Source organism: Mixophyes fleayi, chromosome 6, assembly GCF_038048845.1.
Source record: "Mixophyes fleayi isolate aMixFle1 chromosome 6, aMixFle1.hap1, whole genome shotgun sequence".
NCBI classification, from domain to species: domain Eukaryota; kingdom Metazoa; phylum Chordata; class Amphibia; order Anura; family Limnodynastidae; genus Mixophyes; species Mixophyes fleayi.
Window position 1 is genome coordinate 217,986,237 of NC_134407.1, and position 24,490 is coordinate 218,010,726.

The following is a 24,490-nucleotide window of genomic DNA, read 5'->3' on the forward strand; positions in this document are numbered from 1 at the left end:
GAGTTGGGCATTAGAAGCTGGAATCATGAAGCTCTATGGCTAAGACAAGACATACTGCTGACGAGGCTGAAGTTAGCTTCTTATTCGGCCAGCTTCTTATTCGTTTCTAATTCATGCTCCAGCTTCTTATTCACAAAAGCTTATTTTTAAAGGATTAAATCAATTTGGATCACTGATTTCACATCAAATTAACACTACATTGGGTCCCTTATACTAAATGCATTATCATTTCGCCTCACCTAACAAGGTTATGGGCATGAAATCAGAGGGCAAAGTGGGCAAAGTAACCATATTTTATCATTTTAAATAAGTAGCTGCAGTTTTTTCAAGGGTTAAATGCCGTTGGGCCAGCAATTTGACAGTGGGAATCAACACAGGGTGGTCAGTTACATATAAAACATCTGTCTTTTGCCTGGCCCAACGCTGTTTTGGGCATGCAATCAGGTGGCAAAGTGGGCACAGATAGCATTTTTATCATTTTGAATAAGTAGCTGCAGTTGTTCAAGGGTTGATGTTTTTTTAAAAAATTATAATAATAATAATATATAATATAATAATATAATACATTATAATAAGGTGGGCTCTATGAAGCTCTGACTGTGGGTATAATGAGATAGGGAATACAAGGCTGGAATTATTTAGCGAATACTAAGGCTATGAGGTGCATTATGAAGGTATGAAGAAGGCTGTGCAGTGAGAATACCGAGGCTGTGAGATGAGCATTATGAGGATATATGGAGGTGTCATGGTGCAGACAAACACTGACCAGTAATGTACATGGATTAATTACACACATATATATTTAGTCTATTATGACTGTAACAGGCTTATGACATAGAATTTCTGCATCTCGCTGGATGTCTCTATAAATTATAACATAGTCCATAGATGCAAATAAAACACTGCAGTCCTCAGGGAATATAAAGAAATGATGTCATGTCTGACTCTATGTCTATGTGTCTATGTATCTACCTATCTAACCCTAAATCCCCCCTCCCTCTGTTCTCTACACTCACTGCCTCCTCTGATGTGTTACACACCCGACTTCCGGTCTCTGCGGTCCACCTGCTCCCAGCCCTCTGTCTTCCAAAGACCGGAAGTAAGTTCTGGTGTATAGCGACTTCCGGGTGACCGTACAGTAGGAGGAAGCAGAGGAAGACATTGTTGTGTTTGGCAGTAGGTAATAATATTATTATTTATTAATATTATACACGGGGAGCTGACTCTGGTGTCACTTTACTGCATGGTGAGCAGATCCCAGTGTTGGGTTATTATTATACAGGTGGGGCTGACTCTGATGTCCTTCTGTTATAATACTAATGGGGCAGACTCTGGGATCATGTTGGTATAATGCAGGTGGAGGAGACTCTGATGTCCTTCTGTTATAATACTAATGGGGCAGACTCTGGGATCATGTTGGTATAATACAGGTGGAGGAGACTCTGGGATCATGTTGGTATAATACAGGTGGAGGAGACTCTGGGATCATGTTGGTATAATACAGGTGGAGGAGACTCTGGGATCATGTTGGTATAATACAGGTGGAGGAGACTCTGGGATCATGTTGGTATAATACAGGTGGAGGAGACTCTGGGATCATGTTGGTATAATACAGGTGGAGGAGACTCTGGGATCATGTTGGTATAATACAGGTGGAGGAGACTCTGGGATCATGTCGGTATAATACAGGTGGAGGAGGCTCTGGGATCATGTCGGTATAATACAGGTGGAGGAGGCTCTGGGATCATGTCGGTATAATACAGGTGGAGGAGGCTCTGGGATCATGTCGGTATAATACAGGTGGAGGAGACTCTGGGATCATGTCGGTATAATACAGGTGGAGGAGACTCTGGGATCATGTCGGTATAATACAGGTGGAGGAGACTCCTGGATCATGTTGGTATAATACAGGTGGAGGAGACTCTGGGATCATGTCGGTATAATACAGGTGGAGGAGACTCTGGGATCATGTTGGTATAATACAGGTGGAGGAGACTCTGGGATCATGTTGGTATAATACAGGTGGAGGAGGCTCTGGGATCATGTGGGTATAATACAGGTGGAGCAGACTCTGGGATCATGTTGGTATAATACAGGTGGAGCAGACTTTGGGATCATGTTGGTATAATACAGGTGGAGGAGACTCTGGGATCATGTTGGTATAATACAGGTGGAGGAGACTCTGGGATCATGTTGGTATAATACAGGTGGAGGAGACTGGGATCATGTTGGTATAATACAGGTGGAGGAGACTCTGGGATCATGTTGGTATAATACAGGTGGAGGAGACTCTGGGGTCATGTTGGTATAATACAGGTGGAGGAGACTGGGATCATGTTGGTATAATACAGGTGGAGGAGACTCTGGGATCATGTTGGTATAATACAGGTGGAGGAGACTCTGGGATCATGTTGGTATAATACAGGTGGAGGAGACTGGGATCATGTTGGTATAATACAGGTGGAGGAGACTCTGGCGTCATGTCGGTATAATACAGGTGGAGGAGACTCTGGCGTCATGTCGGTATAATACAGGTGGAGGAGACTCTGGCGTCATGTCGGTATAATACAGGTGAAGGAGACTCTGGCGCCATGTCGGTATAATACAGGTGGAGGAGACTCTGGCGTCATGTCGGTATAATACAGGTGGAGGACACTCTGGGATCATGTCGGTATAATACAGGTGGAGGAGACTCTGGGGTCATGTTGGTATAATACAGGTGGAGGAGACTCTGGGATCATGTTGGTATAATACAAGTGCAGGAGACTCTGGGATCATGTGGGTATAATACAAGTGCAGGAGACTCTGGGATCATGTGGGTATAATACAGGTGGAGGAGACTCTGGGATCATGTTGGTATAATACAGGTGGAGGAGACTCTGGGGTCATGTTGGTATAATACAGGTGGAGGAGACTGGGATCATGTTGGTATAATACAGGTGGAGGAGACTCTGGGATCATGTTGGTATAATACAGGTGGAGGAGACTCTGGGATCATGTTGGTATAATACAGGTGGAGGAGACTGGGATCATGTCGGTATAATACAGGTGGAGGAGACTCTGGCGTCATGTCGGTATAATACAGGTAGAGGAGACTCTGGCGTCATGTCGGTATAATACAGGTGGAGGAGACTGGTGTCATGTTGGTATAATACAGGTGAAGGAGACTCTGGCGTCATGTCGGTATAATACAGGTGGAGGAGACTCTGGGATCATGTCGGTATAATACAGGTGGAGGAGACTCTGGCGTCATGTCGGTATAATACAGGTGGAGGACACTCTGGGATCATGTTGGTATAATACAGGTGGAGGAGACTCTGGGGTCATGTTGGTATAATACAGGTGGAGGAGACTCTGGGATCATGTTGGTATAATACAAGTGCAGGAGACTCTGGGATCATGTGGGTATAATATACTTGTCCCTCAGTGATGTCACCTATTGTTGGTATCAAAACTTGGGAAAAGATGATGTATTGATGTTGTCCGTAGCAACCAGTCAGATATTTCATGGGTGTTCTAGTTTCCTCTGACACTCCAAAAACATACTGGTAGGTGTGTGTTTAGGAAATTTACACTGTAGGCTCCAATGGGGCACAGATTGATGCGAATATTAAAATGTTCTCTTTATAGCGCTGCTTAATTTGATAGCGTTGTATACATAAACGATAATAATAATATATGATTAACCAAGGAATTTATCAGGTTTTGTTTTGGAAGGTGGTGTTTACATTTTTGAGTCAGCGACCATGAAATGTTAACTTCCTCAAACATCAAATGAAAGCCTGTTACATGCTGAACAAAATATTTTTTTTTATCTCAATCGTAGACTGAGAGAATTTTTTGTATGCTCCCAAATGCCAAAATGTGTGGTTTTTTTTTGCATGTTCAAATGCTTATGAACAAATAACTAGACGAGAAAAGAAAATATATATATTGTTTAGATTTCAGACCTTCCCTTACAGTGTGCAGAGTAGTACAAGAGGTGGCCCAGGTGGAGGCAAGCGATGGGATCCAGGGGATCAATTTGAAGGGGGATAGGATAGAAGAAGAGTTTGAACTTCTTTGTTAATGGTGGGGAGGAAGGAGCACATGGTGGGCTGCTGGAGAGGAAGGGGGAGAACTGTTGGGGGGGGGTGCAAGGAGAAGACAGTAGTTTAGAGTCAAGGAAATATAGATTATGTTTAGTGAAGAAGGATTTGAATGACAGGTGAGGATCAGGAGGCGAAGAGATGGCGATCAGAATGGGGGAGGGAAGAGTTGGAGAAATCAGAGGTGGAGGAAGACAAAATCGCGTTAGTGACTGAGACAGTGGGTGGGCAAGGAGGGAAGAGAAATTTGATGGTGGCAGGGTCACAGGGCCTCTCAATAGGATTGTTGAAGTCTACCAGGTCGATGAATGGGATGTCTTAGGAGAGGATGTGGGGAAGCCAGGTTTCAAAGTTATCAATACATTAGGCGGAAGTGACTGGGGGGCGATAGATGACAGAGACACAGAGATGGATGGGATAGAAGAGACTGATAGAGTAGACCCCAAAGTAAGATATAGACAGAGAGGCTCAGTGGAATGACATTAAAGCTGGAGATGAGAGTGAGAAGGATGCCCGTACCGCCACCTGCACGGTGGCCAGGTCTGGTGGAGTGGGGAGGCCCCCCCATGGGATGGAGCAGAAGAGGAATTGGAGGAAGAGAGCCAGGGTGCGTATGGGGTGTCCTATTGTTATAATACAGGTAGAGCATGCCTTTGTGTCCTGTTATTATAATACTGATGAGCAGACTCTGTTATCTTGTTATTATAGCAGCTGCTGCAAACAAATATTTGCTTGCTGAGTGGTCATAGAAATGAGTACAGATAATAGTTACAAAAAAAAAAATTAAATTATGGAACGTGGAAGGAGCTGGGGATACATTTGTGTGAAGATCCCAAACTGATCATGTTCATCTAACAACGGGCCTGTCGGTGGTTTTTGTTTTACTAAACAATATAGACTCTCAGAGAATGCCAGATGTTCAGAGTATAAATGATTATCCTCATGTAAATGTCTCACCCTACCTAACTGTGGCTACTAGCGTGACAAGATACGCTGGAACTTTTGGTGCCACTACAGCTGTGGAGTCACAGATTGTCCAAGACATATGAAAATCTGTATTGATTATCCCTTTTCTCATTGTGTGATGCACTCCCTGTGCTCCACTCCCTATGTCTTTACCCCTTGTGCTCCCCTGTGTACTCTCCTTCCCACCCCTGTGTCCTCAATTCTCCTCTCCCCATGTCTTTACCCCTTGTGCTCCCCTGTGTACTCTCCTTCCCACTCCTGTGTCCTCAATTCTCCTCTCCCCATGTCTTTACCACTTGTGCTCTCCTGTGTACTCTCACCTCCCTTCCCTGTGCCCTCTAGTCTCTTATCAACACGTCTTTACCCCTGGTGCTCTCCTGAGTACTCTCCCTCCCACCCATGTGCCCTCTATTCTCCTTGTCAACTTGTGCTCTGTTTGAATAAAGAAGCTTTGTGTTGGTACCTAGGGCTAGAGTGAGTGCAGCTGTTCTATTTGTTGTATTATGTAACAGAATTGTGGTAACACTGAGCATTGTAGTTTACCTTCATGTTACATATCTAGAAGTTTTCATTTTGGGCCTTAGGGGTCCTTAAACCTATATCTAGCTTAACTCTGCTGTGCTGTTCTCCTGTTACTCTGGGTCCCTTGAAGCCTCTAATAACCCTACACCAGTCACTCATACATTGCTTCTGCAGCAGTGTTGTCAATGCCCCTCCCTAGTGATCTTCCCAGTACATCTGAGGAGGAATTACGCAGTGGAGAGGCTTCCACAACACCGCTGCCTGCTTGGAACAGGACATAATATGTATAATAATTCATAACCGTATCTGTGGGGTATTTTTATATAGTTCTTTTCAAGACAGATAGGGGTTTAAATTGGTGGCATTGTTAAATAAATATGCTTTTACTATTTGTAAAAAATATAGTAAAGTAATATTATATTAACAATTCATTCAAACTGCAGCTGAATTATCAGCTGTGGTTTAACTATAAATACTTCTTAGAAGTATTTTTAGAACTTTTTAATTTTTTTCTTGTGAGAAATAACTCAGACTGAGAACTGTCAGTCCTGCAGGAAGTAGGAATCTAATGGTGAATCGTTGTTATGCGCTCATTGACTAAAATATAAATATAATATGAAGTAATATCCTGCCTGTCTGCCAACAATTGTACATACAATTACTAATACGTTCTGACTTCTAATGAATGAGACCTAAGTGATAGAACCTATTTATTAATAAACCGATGTCGCTGGCATAAAATGTACAATATAATAAATACAGTAATAAAAACAATTGTGTAGCCGATGCACTTCTAATCAATTATACCACGAATAAACCAGTTGCACATCTGAGTGCCTCATACAGTACATATAATATTGATGAAATCCATAAATCTTTCAATAGGACAAACAAAAATGGTTAAAACATGATTGCTCTGTTATGGCCAAGTGCTGGAATGAAAGTACCAAAAGTAGCCAGAAATAGAGATGTCCAATTGGGAACGTCAGATCAAATGATCTAATAAAGGTCCCCACTTACTTCAACTGGCTCCCTTTGTGCCTGAGTTTTGTTCACCCTCCCTTAGGATATAAGCTCGTATGAGCAGGGCCCTCTTCCCTCCTGTCTCCATACCTGTTCTTCTGCTCCGTCTTTACTGCATCAGCCTGCCTGGAGCTTCTGAAGTTTTGGTGTTTTTTGTTTATTGTTCGTAATGTTTCACCCTGTATAGTCTACTGTTTGTACTGTGTACGGAGCTGCAGAACTTTTGTGGTGCCTAACAAATAAAGGAGGATAATAATAATGTACAAATTATCAAACGTCCAAGTGTTTGATTAGATAAGTCATCAACAGTTAAATGGTAGCTGAATAGTCCTGCGTGCTTATTAAAATTGATGCTGGGATCGGTTTCACCCTCCCGTCCTCCGTCTGAATAAGTATCAAAGTGTCCAGTAATAGACAGTGTAAATGAATCATACTTGCTGTAAGACCAAGTGTCTGGATACCCAGCGATACCTGTGTAGACTCCGCGTGAGTGGTGTCAGCCTCCAAGGAAGTGGAACCACGTGCGTTCCACACTGAAGCACAAAAGTCACTTCCGGTTGTCTTGATAAGCGAATAAGATCATAGGGTGTGTCTCCAACGCGTTTCGTCCGTATAGGACTTTCTCAAGGGTATGGAATTGGATGTTGAGATCTGTGATGGTTTAAATAGTCTCCCACTTGCCAAATGTTCACCTGATTGGCTGGATGTTGTGATGTGGCCCTACTTGCATACTTGGCAAATAATTAATGGTAGCAATACAGAGCTAATTAACTGCATCAATCTGCACATATTATGGATTGGGTAACAACAAATGATACACACATTATATGAACCATATGCAGATATACCCAATAAATAAATATCATACCACAATTATGTATTAACTCCACTATTAAGCATATAATAGATCTTCCAGTTTATTAATATCAGCCATTGTACGTTACTAGTTTACTAATGGCTGATATATTTGTTATTCTCTCTATTCTACTGCTGATACCAGAACCTATGTAAATGAGCGGGTGCTAAGGCCAGCTAATCCTAATCATAGTCCTATTACTTGATCTATTTAATATAATCTATTTCCGTATGTTGTTGACTGTATTAATCATAGTAGAGTATTACTTCTGTGCCTCCTAATATAGTGTTTGCAATTTTAAATCAATAACTGGAGTTCTTAGGAATAGTGCTTCCAAGGATAAAAATAATAGTAATTATCCAGGGGTTTAACATATGACAACCTGACCCATAATCTGAATGCTCTGTTATAGGAAGTAGGAATCTGCCTATTCAAATTCACATGGTGCAAATAAGCACAGTCATAAGCTTTTAATCTAAAAATAAAATAAAACAGACATCAGATAAGAGATTGAGGGATACTGTAAATATTACAGTCACATCAATCTTATCTCTTTTAATAAACATGGACCTAACCGGAGAGGTGAGGGATTCTGGGAATGTAGCGACACCATTCCTATCTGTGTTACTAAAACAGGGACTGGCTGGAGATGTGGCCTCTTCCAATTATACTGTAAGCGCACTCTTGAGCAGTATTATTATTATTATTACCATTTATTTATTACCATTTACTATATATAAATAAATGGTGATGATGATATAGCACCACTAATTCCGCAGCGCTGTACAGAGAACACACTCACATCAGTCTCTGCCCCATTGGGGCTTACAGTCTAAATTCCCACAAACACACACAGACTAGGGTCAATTTGATAGCAGCCAATTAACCTATTAGTATGCTTTTGGAGTGTGAGAGGAAAACGGAGAAAATCCACGCAAACACGGGACGAACATACAAACTCCTCACAGATAAGGCCATGGTCGGGAGTACCCTCCTTATCCTTTGTTTTCATGTATACATTTATTTTGACTATCCTGTATGTCCCTGTTTTATGTTTGTCCTGTTTTACTTACAGTTCGATGCTGCAGATAATAGGGAAAGCAGGACAAATAAATATTTAAATTAATACACTGGGTTAAACAGTAGTGAAAAATATATCTAGTGAGCTTAAGACACCAAGAAGCCATCCTTGTGTGTCAGGAGGATTGACCAGGACCCAGAGCCCCATCACGGTGCCTCCACCTCACTCACTGATACATGAGAGAGACAATGACCAGAGGATTCTAGAACTCACCAACAAGATCATTCAGCTGCTGACTGGAGAGGTGACTGCTGGGAATGGGACATTATATAGTAACACCAGGGGATGTGTCTGGGTGATGACTGTATCATTGTGTGTGTGTCAGGGTCCTATAAGGTGTGAGGATGTCACTGTCTATTTCTCCATGGAGGAGTGGGAGTATTTAGAAGGACACAATGGTCTGTACAAGGACGTGATGATGGAGAATCACCAGACTTCTATCACAAGAGACTTTGTTTCATTGTAAAGGAGAGAGCTGTTTTGAGGGTCACCTAGATACATACATCATCTGATAATCATATATAAACATTGTATGCAGTCACTGTGTGTCTCCTACAGATGGATCCAGCAACACCTATAACCCCACAGAGATGTCCCTGTCCTCATTATTCACTGGATTGTACAGAGGAAAATCACAGGATCCCACAGGAGTATCAGGTAGATGGAATTTATGGTCTCACCGAATTTCAGTATACCAAAGCACTGTATGATCTTTAGAGACACCGTGTGTGTCTTATACACTGATTAATTCTCCTGAATTATTGAATGCAGACATTGTGTTATTTTATCATTTTGTTGGTCTATTAGCATGAAAATCTGACTGAGATTAAGGTAGAAAATATAGAGGGAGAAGAAGAGATGTATGTGAGGGGTGATCAGCAGTGTAAGGAGGAGGAAATCCCTACAGATATCAGCACAGGTGAGTAATAAACACTTATTACAGAAAAGAGTCACATATTCTCCTTGTTTAGTCCCTACAACTATTGTATATGTGGTACTCCGTAATGACTACATTCTCTTCATTTTATTTGAGACAAGCTGTATACTAGCACTATATGTATCTATGTTATTACATGTAAAATTATTCACATTATGAGTTGTGATTTTACACAAAGCTGTGAGCTCACAGGTTGATTGAGTTAATTCACCTATCCTGACACTACAGGGTATTAAAAATTATTTTTTCAGATCATGGGCGAATCTAATAGGGGAAATAACATACTGCCCAAAAAACAATCCTGCTCAAGAGGATATTGGAGGTTTCTCACCAACAGACCTAGCTGGAACCAGAGAAACCCACACACTCCTCGGCTTCAAATGCCCTCTTAACATCGTCTATTGAGGATTCCTAAGATAAGGATATCCAGGGGTAAATGTATAAAGCTGAGAGTTACCGATGGGTTTGAAAAGGAGAGATGTTGCCTATAGCAACCAATCAGATTCTAGTTAAGATTTATTTAGTACATTCTACAAAATGATAGCTAGAATCTGATTGGTTATTGTTGGCAACATCTCCACTTTTCTAACCTGTCGGAAACTCTCAGATACATTTACCCCCTGGACTTATTTTTGCTCACTTCCTACAAAGTAAAATGTAACGTTTCCTTTAAAGGGTGCTCACAAAGTAGAAATTTCTGCACTTTGAAGGGATCACCATGAGCTGATGAACATGATTCGTGGGGTTAAGGGGACAGATGGGACTTTAGAAGATGATATCTCCTCTTATCATAAAGCAGTAGAGGTACAGATAACTTACATCCACACTACTCACCCACATTTTGACAACTTAGAAACAGGCACTGACAGATCAATATTAGTGTGTGAGGGCTTCCTAAATCTATGGACCTGGAAGACTTGTACTCTTCTTATTCAGCATCGTTAACTCCCTTTATAACCTTCAGCTGTTTCCACCAGATTATGATGCAATGAAGAGCTCCAGTCTAAGAACCTAGTGGGTGAAGTATCTACTGCTATGTAAATGCAATTACACAGACGTCCATTCTCCTATTGGAATAGCTTATTGCAGGAGACAACCCAAACATCACAGGGATCACATTAGTCCCTGTTCACCATGAATTTGTAGCTTTTATAGATGACCTTCTTTTCTTTTCTTTGTTTTTGTGCCAGACATCTCTATCCCCAGCCTCATACAAGAACTGTATGCTTTTCAAAATCTCAATTACATTTAAACCCAAAGTCCAAGATTTGAAGTATCGTTCAGATTCTCAGGTTTCCTCTGTGTCCTCCTCTTTTTGCTTTATTTGGTCCAGGCAGTCAGTGAAATACTTGGACACACAGATATCATGTGACCTCTCCCAACTTTATACTGTAAATTTCCTACTCATACTGAGGCCAATCTTCTCAAACCGTATCCTCACAGAATCACCTGTGATTAAAGTGAGAGCTCTTCCATGACTTCATTGCATTTTCCAGATGGATCTTAATATATTGTTTTCCAGCATAGAGAGTAATTCCTGCTTTCCATGTCAGGCTATTGGTTGGTTAGGTTATATAATCAATATACTCAGTCACTGTGTGTCTCCTACAGATGGATCCAATAACCTAAATACCTCAGAGAGATGTCCCCGTCCTCTTTGTTCACTGGATTTTATAGCGGAAAATCAGGTAGATGGAATTTAAGGTCTCGCCATAAACCAAACTGACTTTTCACTATATGATCTGTAGAGAACTTGTGTGTGTTATACACGGATATGCTGCTGTTTAGTAAAATTAGTGTTATTTTATTATTGTATGGATTAATTAGGGTGAAGATCTGACTAATATTAAGGTAGAAGACACAGAGGGAGGAGAAGAGACGTATGTGAGGGGTGATCAGCAGTGTAAGGAGGAGGAAATCCCTACAGATACCAGCACAGGTGAGTAATAAACACTTATTACAGAAATGAGTCGCATATTCTCCTTGTTCAGTCACAACAATCTCTTATTCTACACCCCCAGTACACACTAATGTGAAAAATATATGTGTCCGGTGGGGGAGTCAGGTGCCATCAGCCCCTATTAGACTCCTGTTCTCCTCCTCCCATTATGTCATTGTGCTACCGGCTATAAGATCTGACCAGTAACCTCCCAACACTCTCTGTTGTGCTCATATATCAGTACAATGGATGTCATCAAAGTGATTTAATCACTGATCAATGGGATGAGACCCTGTGTGACATTACCCATGATGCTCCATATGAACTATCATGTGACATTGCTTATAATGCTCCCTGTACACTATCACATGCAAAATTACCTAATATCTTTCTTGTGTAATAATATCTGAATGTTTCTCAATATGTATATAGTAACACTACTATACTAAAGCAAAGCAGCAGGGGTTTCCCCTCACCCAAAGATCACACTCATCCCATCACAACACTCACTTCACATAAACTTCTCACACACTCAGAAATATAACCACACACCATTTTTTGCACGGTAGCACCTCTCAAATCTCTATGTTTGGATGATCTGTACTGTTGTTCTTCATCTTCTGTCTGTGTTTCCTGCTCTGCCCTTATGCTTTCTACCGCTTTCTGCTCCTGTCCGTCTGTCCTTTACTGTCATTACAACGAAGCTTGAGCCTAAATTAGTAGCTTGACTCTGGCTGCGGGGTTATTCTACCTGAGTTTGAACTAAGGGTCATATAGAGGCTGCTTCATTGTTTTGTTTTGCTCCCTGTGTGTCCACCTGGAGAACTTTGAATAGCATAGATAGTACACGCAGCTAATCTAACCAATATATACCCTGCTTACTAGGCTCCAGTGTTTGCCTGTGAGCACAATGTCTGGATCATTGTGGTTGAACAATGTCACTGGCTAATGAGGTTCCCTGTCCTATGATGCAGGCTGAGTAATATGAGCTTGGGGAATGTTACTCCCAGAGTCTGCATCTGCAGTCACTGTGTCTGTTTAAATGCAATGTGCTTGATAATGCGGCTGTGGTGTATTTTAAGGTAATGTTTTATCTGTTTAACAAAAGAGCCATATTTGCACATTTATAATTCTAATAAAGTGTTCGTAGTTTGCAAATTGAGCTTGAAACTGAATAGCTAGAACTCTGTAATAGCATGACATGTATTAAAGAAAAGTTTTCCTATTCTATTCATTATTTCCAGCAGATGGACACAAAAGCAGGGATGCCTCGGAGGGATGTCTCATTTTGTCTCCAGATTTCAAAACACAAGATAATAAGATCACGCTAGATTATTCAGGAGAAAACCACATTGACCTAAATATACAGCCAGTAGTGCACAGTACAGATATATTATCTGATACCTCTAATCATCAGGAATGTTCTCCTGACAAATCAGATATTACTAAACATAGTACTGCTCGTATAGATGATCAAATCTTTCCTTGTTCTGAATGTGGTAAATGTTTTATTCATCTGTCAATCTGTACTAGATATCAGAGAATTGACACAGGTGAGGAACCATTTCCATGTTCTGAGTGTGGAAAATGTTTTAAACGGAAATCATCACTTGTTAAACATCGGAGAATTCACACAGGTGAGAAACTATTTCCATGTTCTGAGTGTGGGAAATGGTTTACACATAAATCAGCTCTTGCTGAACATCAGAGAACTCACACAGGTGAGAAACCATTTCCCTGTTCTGAATGTGGGAGATGTTTTACACAGAAATCAGCACTTGGTACACATCAAAGAATTCACACAGGTGAGAAACAATTTCTATGTTCTGAATGTGGGAAATGTTTTGCACATAAATCAGGTCTTGTTTCACATCAGAGAATTCACACAGGTGAGAAACCATTTCTATGTTCTGAATGTGGGAAATGGTTTACACATAAATCAGCTCTTGTTGAACATCAGAGAAGTCACACAGGTGAGAAACCATTTTCATGTTCTGAGTGTGGGAAATGGTTTACACATAAATCATCTCTTGTTGAACATCAGAGAATTCACACAGGTGAGAAACCATTTTCATGTTCTGAGTGTGGAAAATGTTTTAGACGGAAAACAGCTATTGTTGCCCATCGGAGAACTCACAGATCTGAGAAACCATTTCCATGTTCTGAGTGTGGGAAATGGTTTACACATAAATCAGTTCTTGTTGCACATCAGAGAATTCACATATGTGAGAAACAATTTCAATGTTCTGAATGTGATAAATGTTTTACATATAAATCAGGTCTTATTGCACATCAGAGAATTCACACTGGTGAGAAACCATTTTCATGTTCTGAGTGTGAGAAATGTTTTGCACACAAATCTAAACTTGTTATACATCAGAGAATGCATACAAGAGAAAAGCTATTTCAGTGAGTTGATGGACATGAAATAGTTGCAGCAATCTAAATTTAGTTAACGCTGTTGTATATTTTTAATGTAAATTATGAAAACAGGCACAAATGCAGTCACATAATGTAAAGGTATATTAATATATTTGTGCTGTGGAAGACAATTCTAAGCTCCAGTCACGCAGTATTTTATAATGTTATAATTTACTTACCATCCACAGACGTAGTTGAAATGTGTGTCATGGAACAGATCGCTCAGGTGTGGAACTTAATGAAGTTTATTTATTTTATTAGATCACTGTCTACAGTAATAACAGACCACATTATTGTTACATACAGTCATTAGTGATAAATAATCACGGTAATGGACTAGAGGTATAATGCGTATCTGGGACACTGTTACATTATTTGTAATCTGTAATCTCTTACTATCTCACTGAGGCTATTTTTGAAGCTACAAAATTGTGCCAACACAGAGCATATGTAATTTTGTGATGCTACGTGTCTTGTTTTGTACAAATGTACCCAATTATACAAGTACATGTGGGGCTTGGTGGTTGTAGATGCATCTGTAGGGACGCAAACCCTTGCTCCTTATGGATCCAGGCTTGTATTGTGCCAGCATGTGAAACTTCAATGTGAAATGTTTAAATGAGGTTCAAAGTGTGCACAGTGCGTCTTTACGATGACCTCTCCAGGTTAACGGATGGCTGCAGTTCTTTTTTTCCCTCTTGTAATAAGACTTGAATGTCACACATGCTTAGAGGTGGCAGAGGTCGGGCCCGTACCTATATTTTTAAATGTAACTATTATTGTGCCTCCCAGGCACAATTATTAAAAAAAAACATTTCTAAGAAAATAAACACACATCAAATAGAAACACACAATTGTAACATGTAATAAATATGGTCCTAAAGTGTACATTGATCAAGAGGGTGGTATTAAAATAGTAGGCAGGAATTTCCAACCATACACATTTACATCTTGGCTCCTAAAAGCAATATGTTACTCTGTTCCTATGTGTGCGCTAGGTACATAAATAGACATATGTTTAGAAGTAAATACTCTGTGGGGTTGTGTTTTTTTTCAGTTGGTTAATTACCTCCAGTGGATCCAGCAATTCTCTGGTTGAGTGAATGGATTCCTTATCCCCTTTCTAGGTAGTAGTAGTAACCATTCTCAGTCCTTGGACTTGATTCACAAACTTAAGGGCATTTGTTCAATTGACATGTTCACAGTTCCTTTCATTTACATATTAGACAAGTTATTGGTGTTTAGATTACATGGTGCTCAGTAAACTGACGGCTGCCTGTCTCTGTCTTCTTATAAAACATTTAACTGCTTAAGACTCCCAGTATCCAGGAAGCATGGATGGTTTCTGGGGGGATTCCCTATTTCACTATACATGGGAGGGCATGGGAGGGATTTATTAGCTGTGACGTACTAAATGGTCACCAACTGCCTAGAGCCTGGAACTAGCTCAGTTTCTGTGATTACCAACTGCTTAGAGCCTGGAACTAGCTCAGTTTCTGTATCCTCCAACATCCTGGAGCTAAGGGCGAGCGCAGTGGTTGTCCCCATGGAGATGTATCCTCACCAACATCCACAATTGTTATTCTGCTACTTTATAGATAAACTGTTTGCCCTCAATTAGACAGGATCATCTTTACCTTCTGTTTTATGTTGTATATTATTTGTATCCCCTCAATGTACAGCGCTGAGTAATATGTTGGTGCTTTATAAATAAAAAATAATATTGCTAAATATAAGAAGGCTTAACAAACAGTGGATGCAGCCATGTGGTGGCTGAAACAACATCCAGGAGAATATTTCCTATCTATTCACTAGGAACCAGTGACATCACTGAGATAATTCATGAATTTATTGGTTGTATTGTAAAGAATGTCCACAACATGTGTCAGTGACAATTGTGCTTTCATTGATGTGATGTTGAAATATACAATCGTGGCCAAAAATTTTGGCATCCTTGCACGGTTTCCAAATAACTCATCATTTCCTCTAAGCATAAGTTGCAATTAACAACAGTCCTTGGTCTCCACAGTTCTTTATCTGTTAATATTACAGAACCTTTGTTTTTTTTATTCTGATTTTAATACTGTATATCCTTTTAAATCAGAAAATGAAAAGAAATGGCATTGACAAAATTATGGACACCCTAGACTTAAAATTTGGTAGTACAGCCTTTTGTAAAAATTACTGTTAACTAATAAACTGCTTCCTATAGCCATGGATGAGCCTCCTGCACCCCCCTACTGGCAGTCTGGCCCAATCTTGTGCAAACTGCTCCAGTTCTGCCAGATGTGAACGGTGTCTTCTCCCAGTTGCTGTTTTCAGATCTCTCCAGAGTTGTTCTATGGTATTTAGAGCTGGGGGTAAATGTATCAAGCTGAATGTTTTTCGGCTTTTTCAAAAACCAATCAGATTTTAGCTGTACATTCTACAAAAAGACATCTAGAATCTGATTGGTTGTTATAGGCAACATCTCCACTTTTCAAACCCACCGGAAAACTCTCAGCTTGATACATTTACCCCCTGGAGTCATTGCCGGACACTTCAGAATAGTCCAGTGTCTTGTCTTGAACCATTTCTGGGTACTGTTTGAACTGTGTTTGGGGTCATTGTCCTGCTGGAAATTCCAGGACCTTTGATGGAAACCGAGCTTTATAACACTGGTTTCAACGTGCTCCAAAATGGCCTGATAATCTCCAGAGTATATCATGCCGTGCACGTGTTCAAGGCACCCGGGTGAAGCAGCCTTTCATTGAGTTGGCAACGGATGGTGCAAATTAAAACTGTTGTACATTGTATTTGAATGTCAGCCTGATTGTGTTTCACAGTGATTCCAGGTGCTTTCTGCACCATTCATACAATTTTGGTCAAGTTTATCTGGTGGCCACATCCAAGGAGGTTGGCTACAGTGACTCTGGCCTTAAACGGCCTGATAATGTGTACTTTGGAAATGAGAATCATCAAGGTCTCTAGCAAACGATTTGTAGCCTTGAGATTGTCCATGTTTTACTACAATCTGCAGTCTGAGCTCCTCAGACAATTCTCTGGCTTTCTTTTCTCCACGCTCATTGCAGTACTCCGTCACACAAAACAGGAGAACGAGTCATTTTCTTTATTCAAGCTCATTCAATTAGTGATTTTATATTGCAGGCACCTGCTATTCAAAGGTGAATTCAGTTTCAAAGTGAAGGAGAATGACCGGTGTTAAAAGCTATTTATTTCTTACTACTTGTTTATTGTGGAATTCGCTAAGACTTAGTACATTTTCTGCTTTTTGTACTTTACTTCACAGCAAACCAATATACGTATATGTTGGATATCAAAATATTTTTTAAGTTTAACAATTTTCTGGAAGAATAATCTGCATGGGTGCCAATATTTTTAGCCATGACTGTATGTAACACTTTAAACATTAGAATATTTCCTATAGTTTCTTTTTCTAAATTAAAGTTCATTGCTGGCCTTTGTTTTATGACTCTATATTGTGTACTGTAGTTTGCACAGTGGCTAATGGAATAGGATTTAGGATAAATTGATTTAACTTTGTATCTATTTTTATTCTGTATGCAGTGATAAGTAGATTAAATAGCAGTGCAGTGCATATGGGCATCCAATGTTATGGTCTATACAAAAACGGTAATAAAACCTATAATTACCAACAGTTAACTTCTTGTGTTATTTTAAACTTTGTATTTATTGAATAAATAATTGAAAAAAACTTGTATCTACAAAATGTTTCCCATTTTTTTATTTTTTGTATAAAACTGGGTTAAGAAAGGGGAGTAGTGGGATCAGGTTCAGTATAAGACAACATTTAAAAATCTATTGTAATGATTATTTTAGGTATTTCTAAATGCAGGGTTTGAAAGCTGTAAAACATCTACATAAAATGGTAGCTTACTTATCATAAATGATCCTGTCCTATACGATGAGGAGGACCCGGATGCGACTTCAAACATTATTATTATTATTCATTTTTATTTATAGGGCGCCACTAGGTGTCCATAGCGCCGTACAGGGGCAAACGAAATTACAATTTGAGGTGAGACAGCACAGTACAGTAAACAATAATCACAGTAACTCAGTGAGCTCAAAGCACAGCTAGAGGGGCGGAGGAGGGGAGAGGGGAAGGTCCGCCAACGACGGAGTCCAAGAGGGAAGGCACGGATGACAGGGAGACCCCCAAGGGGAGAGGAGGGAGCGAGAGGGGACGCGGGAAAGAGGGTCCTCAAGGAGAAGGGCTAAGTAGCTGGAGAGCAGAGTTAACAGTGGTGAAGACAGGAGGAGAGAATACCCTGCTCAAAGGAGTGTACAATCTAAGGGGTGGGGTAGACAGATGGAGAGACACGGGGGAGAGATGGAGGAACGGAGGATAAGGATAAGGGGGGAGGAAGAGGCAGAAGAAAAGGTAGGAAGTTAAGTGGGAGACTAGAAGGCTTTAAACATGGTCACAAACATATTTGCAAGTAGAAGATCAGGGGGGTGTTGGCACACATGCTAGACGATGGCCAGGACGGCCTTCCTGAAAATACCAGGTGGCCCATTTGGCATCAAATTTAGCTTGTTTAGAGGTAGTAGGTGATGCTTCCATGCATACAATGTGTCAGATGGATTTTCTGAGGGCACAGATAGAGGGGGGAGGGGGGTCCGTGTTGCTTCAATTATTAGCTATTTGTACTTTAGGAGCTGTGAGAATGTGAGATACCAATTGTTTAGTTTGGTTATCCACATCTTGTGGGGGATGAGAGAGTAAAAATGTAGCTTCACTGGACTCCTATAAGGGACTAGGAGGCAAGTTACTCCAGTTATCCATTGCAGTTCTGAAATAATAACTCATACAGACACTGATAAGCAATAAACTACATTCATTATAACCTACACAGAGGTTCATAGAAACTGTTACAACTAATACACTAAATATAGATCACAATAACATTGAGAATAGGTAGATGTGTGTGTGTGTGTGTGTGTGTGTGTATATATATATATATATATATATACACATATATATACACATATATATATATATATATATATATATATATATATATATATATATATATATATTACACATACGCACTATGAGGACAGTTATTTGGCCACAACTGTTATTTATTGAATTGAGGTGTTTCAATCAGACCCATTGTCGGAGGTATTTAAAATCAACCACCTAGCAATGCAGTCTCCATTTGCAAACATTTGTGATACAAAATGGGTTGTTCTGAAGAGCTCAGTGACTTAAAGTGTGGTACGGTGATAGGATGCGTGGTACTGTGATAGGATGCGTGGTACTGTGATAGGATGCGTGGTACTGTGATAGGATGTGTGGTACTGTGATAGGATGTGTGGTACTGTGATAGGATGCCACCTTTGCAATAAGACAGTTTGTGAAATTACATCCCTGCTGGATATTCTACGATCAACTGTGATATTAGAAAGTGGAAGCGTTTAGGGACAACAGCAACTCAGCCATGAAGCGGAAGACCATGTAATATCACACAGCGGGGTCAACAATGATATGATATAAGTGTCCCTTCCACATTATCCCGGGGCAAATGAACCTGAGGACTGTCTTTAAAAAAAGTCAGAGGCTGGGGATGTGTATGTGCCAAGTTGAGGTATTTTCACCTCCTGCGTTTCACCCGTGATGAAGAAATCGCAATGACAGCAATGTTTTGTACAAGTTTTTATGGACTTTAAGAGACATTTTTTCTTGTGTATTTAGCCTAGCCACAGCTACGGATTCATATCTTTGTCTAAATTTACAGTTTTTTTGCCTTATTATTAGCATTAAAGCATCCATTTTTATTTTATTTGAGACCACCACCATTTATACTAGCACATAGATATTTCCATATATCTGTGCTGGGAGCTGGTTCTTTATAATTTATATTCTGTATGCACTAAATGCAAGATTGGATCACCTTGCATATGGTACCTAGCTGCCAATTTTAACAGTGATCTTTATTTAAGTCCCTACATTCACTATTTTTCATTAGTTAGCAATTCCTGCTATCAGACTCCCTCCCCATATGCCTAATTAGAGGTTTCAACTAGCTAGTAATTGGTGTTCGTAAATAATGGTAACAATAGCGATTGGCATGATTAGTTTGACATCTGTGTACAAAAAGAACATTTGTGATGAAGTGTGCTGCGTAGCTACATAGAAATTTAAAATGGAAGATGCTGTAGAGACTATAAAAGAAGAAATCACAGAGCTAGCAATTAGAGGAATAACAGACGGACCAAAAGTAGGTAATTAAAAATAGTTAAACAGGTGAGAAAACGTAAGGTGTGCCCTGAACCGCTATGTTAAAAAATGGCTTCTATATTTCAGTTGGTATGAACCAGCACTTCTGGCCAGACCCAGGAGGACATCAGCATAAAGTGATTTCAAGTAGTCCAAGGTGAGCAAATGGTAGTAGTCCCACTGTTAAAACGATGTTGTGTTCAGTTTCTTCGTTAAACACGTAAAATAATTGTCCTTTCTTCATATTGATACCATCGTCATATCTGACAAAAGTTCAGAAGAAGAGAAGGATGGCACACAAACCAATACACAAACCAATAGCACTTCCGCTGATGGAAAAGCTGTGGCTGAGAAGATGGAAAAGCTGAACGAATATTTAAAAGAATTGAGGACTAACCTCAATGATTTGAAGAAAAAGTTCCACAAACTCTAGAAAAATGACCTGGACTTGTTTCACATGTATGAGAAAGTAATGTTTGAATAATAGATAGAAAAAAGAAACCTATCGCACTAATTGCAGGGAGCGGAGTTCCCTACTGTACTCCATTAAAAACAAGTATTTTTTATAACATCTCTTATATCTTTTATGTTCAGTATTTATATATGTAGTCATATCTTTATTACACAGGGTGCAATCTTAAACTTGATTGTAGTAGAATTAGAAGGAAAAAGAAGTTTGCTATAAAGATGCACTATCAGCTGCAATAGTTTATACGATAGGGGTTATCTCCAAATTAAAATATAACTTTTATTGAATAAATTAAAATAAGCGAAATATAAAACCAAGTGTGTGTGCATACACTGTGCTGAAATAAAACTGCTGTCTGCACCAACTATCTTCTGTATTAATAAGAGGACTTATGCTTAAAGGCAGTAATCGTGAGAGATAAATGTGTTGCCTGAATAACCTTAGTTGTACATAAATATCCAGTAAGCATTACTACATGTTAGAGAATTCTATAGTTTCTCCTCTATAACAAGTACACTCAAAGTATAGATCTCTAAAGCTGTCCCAAATCAATGCGAGTCCTCCGCCTACCCAAAGAGACAGGGAGTATATTGCTGTCTGCCTGGATACTGACTCCAAACTAAATGAGGGTTTATTGGAGCAGTATAAAACCGTTATAAATAGCTGCCTTCTACTCAAGATAAAATGTGCAGACGGCGAGAACGCCGACGCACGTTTCGCTTAGGTCTGCTTAGTCCGTGGCAAACAATTTGGAAAATCCACAATATGTGAAATTCTTCAGCAATAATTTGCCATTCCTCAACCATTAATGGGAACTGCAAAAGAAAGATTGTTGTAATGTTAAATCAATACATACATCTGTGATCATACTATTTGCATTTATGATTTTTATTACACAGCCAGCTGTCTTATCTGAGTCAGGATTGTGTGATGTGGCTGAGGAATCTATGACAATGACCCCTCTTACCCAGCAGACAGAATACAGCCAGCAAAGCACAGAGCCAACCACACAGCAACCCACGTAGAACACTGAGCGCCACCCAGCAACAAACTGGCAAGAGGGGAAAAGAAAAGGTTGATGTGTGCCGGAATAAACAGAAAAGCTGACTCGCAAGATGATAGAATCTGCGAACCAGTTAACGAAAAAGGTGCCTGACGATTGTGAATTGTTGGGAGCGCCAGTAACCGAAAAAATGAAACGGCTGCCAGATGAGATGAGACTAGAGGTAGACCATTTGGTTAATGAGGTGTTCTATAGGGTGCTCAGGGGAGAATTAACACAAGACCCTAAGTTGATGTTATCTCCTCACACACACAAGAGCAAGTTCTTTTCCGGCCTGCCCTATCTTATAGATTTCAGCCACTCCCTCCCCACAGGCAACATCCCATCATAGGAAGCCAAACCAGTACCCCTCCTGCCTATAGGACTTCCACACTAATCGGCAGCGCAAGTTTGCTGCAATACAGGGGAAGTCCTTCCTCATTGGAAACCACGGAAAACTATCAAGATGAACACCTGTGACTGACTTTTATGTTTATATTTTTTTTAACTTAAGTTTCAGTTTGCAGTTTTTATAGGTTTTATGGTTTTCTTTACTATGTTAAAAAGTTATTTTGTATGCTGTTTTTAATGTGTTAATATGTCCAGTTACTATTTTACTTTAAAAAAATTTATTTAAAATCAGAGTATTTCTTTCACCTACCTTCATATATTGTTCCTGGAGAACTTGTATAATAGCCTCACAGGTCTCAGGTATGATCAAACCTAGAGCTTGTGGTGAAATTGCTGTGCTGTATTTGAGATCAGCCACTGTCCTTCCGGTGGCCAAAAATCATAGGGTAGCTACCAGTCTCTGCTCTGCAGATATGGGTCTCCTTAAATGGGTGTCCTTCTGGATGAGTGGGGTGACAAGCTCAAGCAGCTCCTGGTATGTGGAATCATTCATCCTCAGGAAATTCCTGAAGTCATCTGGATTGTTGTCCTGTACCTGTGGCATATATGAAAAGGAGCGGTGGTAGTCAGCATATAGATGCTGACTACACCGCCAAGACTTACCCCGACATCCTGAGTCCGGACGGCTGGTTCCCGACGAGGATCCATGACGACTTTTCTGTGAATCGACTTCAACCAATCCTGATGAAGGCGCCGGCGGGATATCCCTTGTATATACCCTTGATGACGTCAGGGTATGTACAATGTACAACCCTTTCTAAAGTACATTGTACATAGTCACATACTTACATTACCCCCTTAAGAGCAGCGTTAACAGCGTTGCCTATGTCAGTGACGTCATCAAATCCTGCCGGCATCTTCCTTCATCGGGATTGGTTGAAGTCGGTTCACATAAGAGTCGTCATGGATCCTCGTTGGGAAGCAGCCATCCGGACTCAAGATGTCAGGGTAAGTCTTGGTGTAGTCAGGACCATTAGACCGTACCCCACCTGAAAAGGAGTCTCTTCTCAGCAACCACTCCATGGTCCAACAAATCTGATTCTTTCTGCTTCTTTCCCTCTGGTTCTGTGTTTGCAGAATTCTTGACATGGCGAGAACCAAGATAGCACAAGCTTTTCGTTTATTTGAAGTGGGAGTTATATTACAATAAATTGTAACAAGTTTACAGTTGTGAACAGAGTTTCCAAAAGTACACTATACACGAAGCAATGAATGGCGATGATGGTATTTCCTGTTTGTGGATGTATGTTTGGGGGTGTTGCGTGCTCTGAGGCCCAGCCCTTTTATTTAAATTAATTTAGCATATTGTTGCAGGCACGGGCCACACGGCAGATATCTGTAGAGTGTGTACGGAGTCACAATACTTTGAGCTGATGACAGACGAAAATCACAGATCTGACGGAAAATCGTGCAAAACATCTATAGTGTGTACGCCTGAACCAGCATGCTGATCGGGACTTTCAGTTGTGGGTAAAATCGTATACCATATCACAATGGGAGACATTTTCTGTAGTGTGTACACAGCCTTACTGATAGAAAGAAACCAAGATACATCTGTGAAACCAAGTTACCTTCAAATAGGGTGGCAGAGTAAGCCCATCCTGTCACAGCCATAATTGGTGGCAAAAAAGAGGATGAGAGTAAGCCCATCTTATCACGGATATAACTGGTGGCAAGAGTAATCCTATCACAAGAGGACACTGTGAAGCTATAAGGTGGGAGCTGGATGATATAAAATTAGCTTTATGAGTTTGTAAGGTGAGTGATATGAGGTCATTGTGAGGCTATAAGGTAGGCATTATGAGACCATGAGGTTGGCTTTAGGAGTCTAAAAAGTGTCCATTATGATGTATGAGGTGACAATATGAGACTATGAAGTGGGCATCACGAGGCTATCAAGTGGCCAACACAAGACGATGAAATGGGAATTACGAAGGTTTGAGGTGGGAAGTATGACGCTCCGTGTCTGAGGTGGGAATTACAAGCTGGAAATATGAAGCACTATTGCTAAGACCTGACATACTGCTATGCAATGGGCATACTGAAGCTATGAGGTGCATGTGAGCATTATGAGGCTATGAAGTAGGCATTATGATGTTATAAAGTAGGTTGGATGAAGCTCTGATGTGGGCATAATGAGGTGGGAATTACATGGCTGGACTTATTAAGCATTATGAGGCTATGAGGTAAGAATGCAGAGGATATATGGTGGGTGTAGACAAACACTGACCAGTAATGTACATGGATTATTTAATTACACATATATATTTAGTCTACTATGATTATAACAGGCTTAAGCCAAAGAATTTCTGCATCTCGCTGGATGTCTCTATAAATTATAATACAGTCCATAGATACAAGTAAAATACTACAGTCCTCGGGGAATGGAAATAAATGATGTCATGTCTGACTTTATGTCTATGTATCTACCTATCTAACACTAAATACCCCCTCCCTCTGTTCTCTACACTCACTGCGTCCAATAAGT

At 40.2% G+C, this 24,490-nt stretch overlaps 1 protein-coding gene across 1 annotated transcript; it reads left to right on the forward strand.

Annotated features, from left to right (window-relative positions):
• The first annotated feature begins 1,131 nt into the window (after positions 1-1,131).
• LOC142159921 (uncharacterized) lies at positions 1,132-17,498 on the forward strand. The gene is made up of 4 exons (XM_075214803.1): positions 1,132-1,180; positions 9,095-9,193; positions 9,344-9,455; positions 12,657-17,498. Exons 2-4 carry the CDS (start codon positions 9,095-9,097, stop codon positions 13,823-13,825), a joined length of 1,380 nt encoding a protein of 459 aa, XP_075070904.1. The 5' UTR covers positions 1,132-1,180; the 3' UTR covers positions 13,826-17,498.
• The last annotated feature ends 6,992 nt before the right edge of the window (positions 17,499-24,490 follow it).